The sequence below is a fragment of the Seriola lalandi genome, unplaced genomic scaffold, assembly GCF_002814215.2.
Source record: "Seriola lalandi dorsalis isolate HSWRI2012SDOR001 ecotype SW California unplaced genomic scaffold, Sedor1 jcf7180002054902, whole genome shotgun sequence".
NCBI classification, from domain to species: Eukaryota; Metazoa; Chordata; class Actinopteri; order Carangiformes; family Carangidae; genus Seriola; species Seriola lalandi.
Genome location: NW_019525454.1, coordinates 386,708 through 398,100, shown reverse-complemented (window position 1 = coordinate 398,100; position 11,393 = coordinate 386,708). Strand labels below are relative to the sequence as shown.

General features: G+C 40.7%; 1 protein-coding gene across 1 annotated transcript in view; it reads left to right on the top strand.

The window, feature by feature from the left end:
* The first annotated feature begins 1,435 nt into the window (after positions 1-1,435).
* Positions 1,436-11,393, top strand: part of rab11fip5a (RAB11 family interacting protein 5a (class I)) — a 30,781-nt gene continuing 20,823 nt past the window's right edge. The window contains exon 1 of the mRNA XM_023430413.2: positions 1,436-2,247. Coding sequence (XP_023286181.1) covers positions 1,871-2,247 — 377 coding nt within the window. The 5' untranslated portion in view covers positions 1,436-1,870. The remainder of the gene's footprint in view (positions 2,248-11,393) is intronic.

The following is an 11,393-nucleotide window of genomic DNA, read 5'->3' as shown; positions in this document are numbered from 1 at the left end:
GACAGGATGTGCCAAAAATATCACCTAGCAAGGTGAATCTGGTACTTCTGTGGTTGACTTAATGTCATGACCTTTGATGCTTTTGGTTTGGAAAATCCTGCCCACAGTGCTGACTAATAAAACAATCGACACACACACACACACACAACACACACACAACACAACCGATTGCTCCTCGTTTTTAGTTGAGTTGGTTTAAGTTTAAAGTTAAACGGAGCTCGGGGGAACCGGATGTCACTGTATATTCAGCCTCTACAAATACAAAGGAGATATTTCATCCCACTTATTTATATTTATTTATCTTTTTCTTTGTGATTTATTGGATTGAATTGTGGAAAGGTTTTTCTTTTCTCATTTATTAAGAAATGAAATTATTCTATAGAGCTGTTGTATGTGTTAGTTTGTGTTGGTTGATGTGTTCTGTATTGTGAGACTCATTGTGATCATGTTTATGAATTTAAGGGGACACCAGGAAGAGTAGCCATTGTTATAGCACAGTGGCTAATGGGGATCTATAATTAAATAGATAAAACAAAACATCATAGTTTATTTATTCATTTAGGTTTTGTACATAATAGTCTGTGTAACTGCATAAAAACTGTAGTTAAGGAAATATTAGGATTGAAAATATCATCCTCATCCATCATAAATGAAAGATTTCAGAGCCCAAATTCTGTTTTTGACCATGATGAAGACCATGTGATACAGTCAAAAGCTATAGTAAGAGGACCTTGAATTGTGTTAGTTTTGCCAAGAGTAAAACATTAATACATAACTCTATATGTCAGCATGGAAAATAAGTTTTAATCATGCTATATGGATGAAATAACTACAGCTACTACAGTAACAAACACCATCTCTGTGGCCAGGTTGAAAGCCCTGGGAAAAGTAAGTAAGTGGACCTTGAGTTGGCACTGTTTTGATACTGCTCATTTTCAAGAATAAGTGAATAAATGACTCCTGTGTCTCAGGTTTCACTCACAAAGCCGATTTGAATTTGCCATTTTCACTATTTTCTGACATTTCATACAGTGAACAGTCGATTATTAATTAAAGGATCAGGAATTGATCAAATAGAGCAAAACTGTGGAAGTGGGGGCCCTGGGCAGTTGCCTGATTTTACTGATTGGTTTCCAGCCTTGCTTAATTAAGTACTTTTCAGATTTCTTTTTTTGTTAAATGCAGCTCTGTATCAGCTGTTAAATAACACGTGCTGTGTGAATATGTGGGAGTTTTTCATGTAGTTTTAACCAAAGCATGTTTTCACAGATTGAGATATAGAGGCCTTAATCTGCACTGAGGACAGTCATCATCACATGTGATTTTTTTTACATTCTCAGGGAGGAGCGGAGGTGAATCTGTCCAGTAACAGATGTTACACCTCGCATTCCTGCACGGGCGTGTGTGTTGTAGTCTCCGTGCACGCAGCCATGTGTTGTGTCGGTGTTGAACTTCCTCGTCCTGCAGAAGAAGGAGGATAGAGGCGTGACGTCGCTGCCCGCAGAGAGGCCCGTACAGGCGGGAGGAGACAGGCAGGGACGCGCCGTGCGGTGGACCAACGCTGCTGCTGCTGCTGCCGCAGAGCACACTGCTGCGAGGACGCAGGAGCAACGAGGGGCACGAAACAACCGGCAACCACGGCAACTTTTTGCAGAGACAACAGACAGCCATAATGCGGCACCGCCCGCCGACCCCGGAGCTGATGTGACTGTGCACACCGAGAGCAGGGAGGAAGCGGCGGACAGCACCACCACCTCTCCCCGGTTTGCCTCGCCTCGTCTCGGCGTGAGCGGCAGGTCGGACGGTCGGTCTGTCTGTCTGTCTGTCTGTCTCTCTGTTTGTCTGTCTGTCTGTCTGTCTGGAGGGGGACATGTCCTCACTAACCGTGGAGGAGGACCAGAAATGGTTACCGACACACGTCCAGGTGACGGTGCTGAGAGGCAGGGGCTTGCGGGGCAAGGGCAAGCACGGCACCAGCGACGTGTACACCATCATCCAGCTGGGGAAGGAGAAATACTCGACCTGCGTGGTGGAGAAGACCACCGAGCCGGAGTGGAAGGAGGAGTGCTCGTTCGAGCTGCAGCCCGGCGGGGTGGAGAGCGGCGGGCGGTGCGGCTACCCGGCCGCGAGCAACGAGCTGATCCTCACCGTGATGCACCGGGCTGTCATCGGGCTGGACGTGTTCCTCGGACAGGCTGTGATCCAGCTGGATAAGCTCTTTGGAGAGAGTAGATGCGTGAAAAACGAGTAAGTTCAACTGTGTATACATGTAGTGTGTGTGTGTGTGTGTGTGTGGTTACAACATGCAAATGAAGCTACTATGTGACCTAAAGCTGCATGCATATTCTTCTTCTGCTTTAGCTTTGTCTGTTTTCCCACGTTCAGTGAACTCATCAGGGTGTTTCTGTCTGTTCCAGTGTGTTTTTTGTTGTTGTTGTTGTTGTTGTTGTCCTGTATAGTTGCCATACAGTTTGTTCTCACACATAAACACAGCTGTCAAATCTGTGATGCTGCATCAGGGCCCTGCAGACACACCCTCCCTCCTCCCTCAGACATAGGCTCCCAACATAAAGTCTGACCACTACACATCCCACTGAGGCTGGAGGCTTCCCCAGAGCCGGAGCTTCTAGAAACCCCATGTCCCCCTCCCCTGGGTGTGTGTGTGTGTGTGTGTGTGTGTGTGTGTGTGTGTGTGTGGGGTGGGGGTTCCCACATTAGGTGCTTGGGTTTGGTTGTTTTGTTGTGGGTTCTTAAAATGTTATTTCCCAGTAGCAGAGGCATGACGTAGAGCAAGAGGTGGGGGGGATTAATGCCTGTCCCAATTCCAGGGATTATCCAACAGTTTCATGATCCGATAGCTCCGAGGTATTTTTAGAATAACATGTTGTTTTACAGAAACAAAAGCCCACCGACTGGAGCACAGGCATGGTCGTAAAGAAGCCGTATGAAGTTTGTTGCAGACATTACGCAGCTCAAATCTTCGCAGGAAATGTCCACCATTCAATAACTCTTATTTGTGATCCATATAGGACAAAAGAACAAAGCAATGACCACAGCTTTTGTTTACACATCCCTGGAACTTTTTGCATTCATCCGTAGGTTTGATAGTGACATGAGCTAAAGGAACAGTGAGATTTGCACTGTTTGCTCAAACAGTTTTAGCGGCAGCAGTGCATTATGGTCAATTGAGGCATCTGTCAGTGGGGAAAAAAAAAGGGACTTTCTGCTTCTTCTCTGATTGATTTCTCCCTGTTTGGTGCAAAATTAAGACTCTAGAGGGACGTTTTTGTTGTTTACTGCTGATGTGCTGGATAACGAAAACATTTCCTGCCATCAGACCGCGATGACATGTGATGGCACTTTTACAGTCTCCCAGACATTTGTGGCAGAAGCTAAATTACTTCATCGTCGTATCATCGTCTGATCTCCTGATACTTGTGTTAAACTTGACTCAGCTATATCATAGTGTTTTCAGTTGGATTTATCCTTTAAATAAAAGCACCACAGTAATATTCAGAGTATGTACGTGACCTCAAACATCCTCCTTCATCCTCATGTCCCGTCGACTGAGCACAGATTGAATATTTTGGCTTCTCTATGAACACAAACGTTCCTCTCACCCTCCTTTTTAGTTTCTGTGCCCTTTTATGGCAGTTTGATAGACGGGTTCTACCACCCGGACCTGACTGGCCGAGCTTTCACTCGGATAACCCCGTGAACATGAGCTGAAAGGGGAACCAGTCTCCTCCTCATGTCGGCCCCCTGGTCACCTGAAGGTTAGCGTCAGCCTGTGTTGATGATGTGTCAGCAGTTTGGTGCCTTGTTACATTCATTGCCTCCTCGTGGCGTTCTCTGAAACTTTCTGCACCGTTCGGAAAAAACAAGATAATGATTAACGACAAAACAGTGTAAGAGCAGAAGAATTATTTGTGAATTGACTCAGTGTTTCTCATACAGGAGGATGTATTTTAAAAACTTCCCCACAGTTGCCATCGTAAGCTAACCTGCTGTTCATACCAGACCAAGTAAGGCTATCGCAACAAAACTCTTGAGCGTATTGAATTGAGTAACAGTGCGTTATGTGTAACTTGGCATTGTGTAAGAGAATGGATGTGGTATCTATTCTGTCAAAAGTTAATATCGACACTTTAAAGTGTTTTCTACAGAACTTACCAACGACAAACTTCTCGAGTGCTTTTAGTCTTTAAAGTTGTCTTAATACAAACATCTATACAAAGAACTTTACCCAAATTAAACACGGCATTAAGTCAACAAACCCATGATTTATATATGTACTGGAGAACTTTGAATCTGGCAAATCATTTATTGCCTATCTTTAGTTATTGAACCACTCCTGATACTTCAATACAGGGCTGGGAAATAATTGAATCCTACTGCATCTTGTCTTTATTTTTTTGGAGCTATCCTAGACATTTATTCCTGGAATTCGAACACAAATGAGCACAAGAAGATATGACAAATACTGTGCTAAACATGTCCCGGCAATAAAAAAAGAAATGATTAAACCTCCACGGGACACTGATCCTTCAGTAAAGACGAATGTGACATTTAGTCATGGTGGAATCATAATTTGTCTTGTTTGATTTACAAAATGTTGTTGTCCAAATTAATATTATGATTGACGAATTAAAAAGTAAGAAAATAAGGTATTAAAAGTTGTGGTTTTCCATGTGTGCAGAGTCTGAAGTAAGAAACAGTAGAAACACAATTGAACACTAATTTGATTTGAGTTGATCCTACACACTGGGAAAGGCAGTTCACAGAACACTCTCCACTCAAAGTCCACTTACTCACTTATTGTGGAGCTTTCAACAGTATCACACTTTTAAGCCAACGTGGATGAGTCGACATAAATGTGCTTTAAACCATCTGCTGATGAAGTCTTAATTTGATTATTTTATATGTAAATTCGCCATGTAGTGATGCATATTGAAAATATAAAACATATAGTATTGATTTTAGTCATGTGACAGCCCTAGCTACATAAAGAGTAAAGTAATAAGGTTCGATGTGGAGTCACAGTGATGACTCAGCACTAAAGCCTGATTTGAAATTAAAAATATCTTTTTATAAAGTGTCAGAAATAACAGCAAGTTACAGGAAAACAACATGAGACAGATCACACGAAACATGCCACAGAATCAGAATTAGACCAAAATGTGAAATTTGTAATACAATCAGATCATTATTCATTCATCTCTACAGACTGTGAACCAGAGGGAGACACAACAGCACATGACCACACAGTCTTGCGGTGTTGTGGCGTGTTTTCACTTCAGGATGATTTGTGGTTTTGGGCTGTTCACAGCAACACCCTTTTTTTTTTTTTTTAAGTAAAGCTGTGTGATTTGTGTTATCTTGCGGCTGAGTAATAATAGGTTCCTCAAGGTTGTCATTTTGTTTAAGGTGAGCTTTATTTTGCATGGTGATAAAAACCTAGAAGGAGTGATGAATGGTGGCAGTAAAATCTGATAATAAAAACGTGCACAGAAAAAATAAGTGCAATCAATAAAGCTGCTCAGGTGAGATGCAGGGAAAGAAAAATCAGGAGTTTATAAAACCAACTCACCACAACACAAACACATTTACACACAGATGATCATGTGCTCTTCTTTTATTTAAAAACGCACAATAAAATGCAGTCACAGGGGTTTTCTGTGATAGTAGCGTTACGTTTATTATTGCAGGGGTCGAGGACCGAGGTGCGTGTCGGCCAATGTTCTGCCAAGACTTTCAGTTTACAATTTTCTAATATTTTATTTATTTTTAAAGGCCTTTAGGGGAGGTGGAGGCTTCACAGTGATGTGGTGCTCGGGGTCGTATATTTCAGCAAATGGAGACATGGCAGGTCGAAATGGCCCTTTTCTTCTGAACCTCTGACTTTATTTTATTCTCTCCAGGATTCATCAGTTTCCATACAGTGTACTTCTGAATCAGCATGTTCCCGTCACAGTCAGTGGAAATGAAAGATGAGGTTTAAATGTGGATGTGGTTATGCTGTAGATAGAAGATGAGTTTAACGGCCAAATATGGGTAAAACAGTCATGGACTGATGATTTTAGACTTGAGGAAAAAATAAGAAAATGAAAACCTTGCAATTCAACTTTGACTTTAATACGATGTACAGCTGAAAACAATGATTATATTCTTTTTTTTTTTTTCAATCATTAATTTTGTCTTCAGATGTCTTGTTTTGTGTGACCATCAGTCCCCAAAGATGTTATATTGAGATATTAAGATATATTTACTGTCATGTTTGACATAGAAAAGCATCAAATCCTTGAGATTTTGCATTTTTGGTTAGATAATGACTGATGATTGGCAAAATAGTTGAAGATTCTGCCAATTAACTGATCAATTAAGAAACTACTCATTGCAGCTCTAACACTATGATACTGAGAGGACTTTCATTAGCCTCTCCAAAACCAAAAACACAAGAGGAAAACGTGTTGGCGGCTAACTAGCTTGCTACCCACAGATATAACCAAGCATTACTTCAGAGCTAAAGACCAGATAATTCACTAAATTATTTTGTCGTGTTACAGGTTATGTGAAAAAAGTCCTGTTCACAATAGTGTATTATTTCACCAAGAAGCTAGTCCTGGATGCTACCAGTGTTTAAGCTAACGTTAGCAGCCCTCTACTTGTTGGATATCGGGAAGTTTACACAACATAACCTCAGTTAGCGTTACTTTTGCCAAATACAGTTGTTAGTCCTCATCCTGAAAGTCTTTTCCCTGGTAAGTGAAAACATACATTTTGAAAATATATAAGCAAAAGAGTCAAACAGGGTTGCATTAGAATAAAATAACACATACGAGTTAATTAGCTTATTCGCTAACTAACCCATGTGAAGATGATATTGTTTTGTTTGGAACATGTTAGCTTTAGCCTCAGTCTTTTAGCATGATATGATGTATAGGTAGCTATTAAGTGCATATTTAGGACCCTTAATTCTTCTTTTAAAACATGTCAGTTAGTAAGAGTAAATAGTAAGCTGGTGTCACTTTTTTCCGTCAAGTCATGGAGCTAACGTTCTTTTAAGTAGCTAGCTCGCTACAGCTAATATGCTAGCGACAGACATTTCAATTGTTAAATAGATGGTTGCTGGCTGTAAATTTACAATTTTTGTAGATGTAATATTTTGAGATTTTGGGTTATTTGTTGAACCAAAAGCTATTTGAAGGCGGCACATATGGCTGTGAATTTGTGAAGGCAATTTTTCCTATTTTGTAGTGTGTATATATATATATATATATATATATATATATATAGTTAATGAAAATAATCATTACTTACAGCCCTACAATGAGACAAAAAACCCAATATCATACACCGAATCAGGATTGTGGTACCTCTTTATTATATCAGAGAATCACTATAAATGACTAATGTTATTTACCTCACAACCTCAACCTTAACCTCACAAACTAGCAATCAGATTAGCAAAATAAGCGCATGAATGCTTGGTTTAAAACGTGTCCCAACATGTCTGATCTTGATCAGCAATTTCTACATTAAATGAGGTCAGAACAGCTGCCCTCAAACGGTTGGCATGGGAGGATGCACTGGCCGTGATGAATTTGCATGTTAAACTAGCGTTGAGCAGAAAAGGTGGGCGTTGGGTGAATTCCCCTAAAGGGTATGTCAGGAGGAAGCTACAAAAACACTGCAAGATTGGCAAGCATAGCAAGCAACTCATGTTATGAACAAAATATTAATTTTGCAAAGCTTTTTTGCTAAATATTGACCTTGTCATACACAGTTTCCTTCATAATTAAGTTTCATCTCAAGAGGATAAATGAAAGATTCTGCTCTTTGTTTTTGCTGCAGAGGATTCTTCACATTATGATTCAGATGTTAAATTACAACCAGTCCTTTTCTATTCTGCTGTTGTCTCACATTCTCTGCCATGTAGTCCGTCTATGGAAAGCAAACCTCTGATGTTGTGTAAGGCCTGAGTGATACTGAGGCAGGCCTGAGAACTGAACCTCCATCTGCTGAGTGAGGCAGAAGGACTGTGTGTGTGTGTGTGTGTGTGTGTGTGTGTGTGTGTGTCTGTGTGTGTGTGTGTTTCTGTCGAAGTGTGTGATGTACATCTAGAAAAATCCTCTGCTACCAGCCAACAGACTTTCAGTAGCTGCAGCCAAGAGAGAATATCTTCTAATGGACATTTTAGGTTATGTAACGGCACCACCTGACAAGTCATCCCTCGATGAAATAATTTTGAAAACATTATCTGTGGGGATTTTATCAGGTTAACTTCAGTGAACATTATATTCCTGAGTCATGTAGAGGTTGTGTTGTTAGGGTCACATATCTGGAGGTTCAGTGAAACGAAGACAAGCAGACACATGAAAACAGTTTAGTTGCTGTGATTTTAGGTAGATGGCGTTTTACCGGTTTTATTAGCAGAACAATGTGAAGATGTAAACTCATTTCCAAATCTAGGTCACTGTGACACAGCAGCCTAAACTGCCTTAGTCTTTGCTCCTGTGGGTACTCAGAGCTCTTTTAGCTAGCCAACTAGCCAGCATGCTAATGTAATGGAGGACAGCAGCAGTATATTTTTTGAGAGACCACTTTAACCTCTTAATCTTGTAATGTTTACTGTTTATTATTGTTTTATTAGAAATAATAATAATAATACTAACCCCAAATCCTTTATTTCTCAGTTTGATAGATTGTGAAACTGAGAAAATGGAGAAATAAGGGGCTTGTTGCCACAAAATGTAATTTACTTTAAAATAGCATTAATGAGACACTTGTAACCCTGTAAATCATGTCACTGTGCATCCATATATCAGCCAGGATTAAGCTAATTCATCATCATGTTATGAAACGAAGGACATCAGGAATCAGTTATCTCAATAATTTTGTTATATAATAAATTGTCAGCTTGGTTGCTAGCTATGTATTAGCAATGAATTGATCAGTCTCCATATCAACTATCAAAGTTTAATTTAATATGAGTGTTGTCAGACTGTTGAGTCACTGTCTGTTGTTCATCAGGACACTATTCTTTCTCACTCTTTTTAGGCTGATTTTAACTGACTTTTATCGACTGTGTTAGTTATTATTTAAGAGACGGATAGAGCGACCTACAGTGAGTTTGCAGTCTTTTTGATTTTGCTGCTTTTCTGACAGAAACACTTGGACACGGTGTTCACAGGAATCTGCAGAAGTTGGCCTTGGAGTTGCTCAATAATAGCGACGTCCAATAGAACAAATTTACAAAGTTGATTATTTGTTGCAGCGGTTATCTTGAGATGCTTTTGTTAGCTGCAGCACTTGCTTCTGTTTTTGGTGATCTACTTTTTGCATACTGACTCATTTTACTGTTGCTTAACACTTGGGTAAACAACACCCACATAATGCATCGAAATGCTCAGCCCTGCATCAGTGGGTTTTCAGCATATCATTAATTACATTTTTTTTTTTTTAGGTGTTTTGGAGGGTTTGTGTTGTTGTCTTGTGACCACAACTTATTTGCTTTATGATCTCGGCATGGAGTCAAAATATTTTTCTGTGACAAAATAATTATCCTATAATTATAAGATCATAAAGTTTATCTCATCATCCCTCTCAAGAAAATGGGCCTGTTAAATGAAGCACAACAGGAAAATCACCCATGAGCCTTGTTGTTTTTCTGACTTTCAGCAAACTGTAATTACCTCTGTTGAAGACCTGATGTTCACCCTTTGTGTTAAGCTACGTAAAAACTTGGTAACTTAACTCTCCCCTGGCTTCCTTTCACTGATCCCTGACGTTCGCCCGACGATGTGTGGTTTTAAGACACAGTGCAGTGTTTGTGTGAAGGTATTAAGAGGGAGGTTGCTGGTGAGGTTACAGCTCATCGCATCCAGATGTGGAATGTGGTCTGGGACTCGCAGCCCTGTCTGCTGTAGTTCTGCTGATGAGGCAGGAATCCAGGCCGCGGTACCACCGTTACCCATAGTGCTCCTGGAGGAGTTGTTGGCCTAATTCACAGACAGAGATGTAACAGGAAGTGTCCGCTGCGTAGCTCTGGCGAAGCGGCACCGTTTACCTGCTGTCGTTGAGCATCTGTGGCTGTAGTTTTTAGAGTCTGTCCGGCGCCGTTGCCTTTAGTTGACCCTTGCTGGTAACAGGATTTCTGCTGAATCAGCTTTGTTTTTATTTGGCAGCAGAAGCAGTCAGCGAGTGCCTGTTCACCCTACCACGAAACACGTTTTGAAAGTTCAAATGTTTGTGAGTCCCCCTCTCTTTGGCTTGGGGGCCTCTGAATGACCCCACGTCTCTGATTCCTTCAGCTTTTTTAAAACTAGATCTTGTGTTGTGACCATTTTGATAAACCTGACATTAGGAATGGAGGTGTCATCATCTTCCTTACATAGCTAGCTAGGTACATTCATGAAATGGCAAGCGTGGATGAGATTGACACGGCTGTATAGGTTGCTGTAGATCAACTAACAGAATTTAAGTCTTAAATCGACATATTTCCTTGATATTTTTTTATAGGAAAAATGTAAAGTTAACTGCCAACAACCACAACTGCAGCTTACGTGCCAACTATGTGACTCGCTAGTGAAAACAGGTCAAAATATCCCTCACGGCCAAATAGAAACCGGTAACATGAGCAGAGCGTCAGTGTGAAGGAATGACGTGAGAGGAAGGGGCAGTTCAGTCAGATTATTATATCATTATACAATCTGTATTTTGCTTTTGTGGTTCTGACAGACAATTACTGCCAAAATCCACAACAAGAAATGCACCAGAATCTAGATTGTGGGTCAGTGCATATGGGATGCTTTAGATTTAGGTTGATTTAGACAGCGTTCTTTTAATAGAAAACCTCAGACCTTTTTTAAGATCAAAATCATCACAGGCTGGTAAACGATGCCTCAGTATTTTGTATTGTTTTTTTTGGGGGGGGGGTTGAGTGTGACAGTGGATAGATAACAGAAAATTAGGTTAGAGAGATTGGGAACAACATGCAACAAAGGTCTGTGGGTCTCTGGGTCCCTGGGGACCCTTGTTTGTAAGTTACTACCTGCAGAACACTTGCAGTTCCCATCAGCCTCGGCTGTTCTTTATGTTTAGTGGTGGTTTCGAAAGTGTTAGCATGCTAACATGCTAAGATTGTGAAGATTGTAAACATTATACCTGCTAAAACACAGCATGTTAGCACGATGTTGTTAGCATTTAGCGCAAAGCACTGCTGTGCCTCACAGAGCTGCTAGCTCGGCTCTGTTAGTCTTTTGTATGCGTTGGCGTGGGAAAGATGTTTTCCTCATTCGCTTGTGTTTTCTTAAGTCGTAGTTAGGGTTGTCACGATACCAAATTTCTGTTTCGATACCGATACCAATATGTATTTCGATACTTTTCGATAC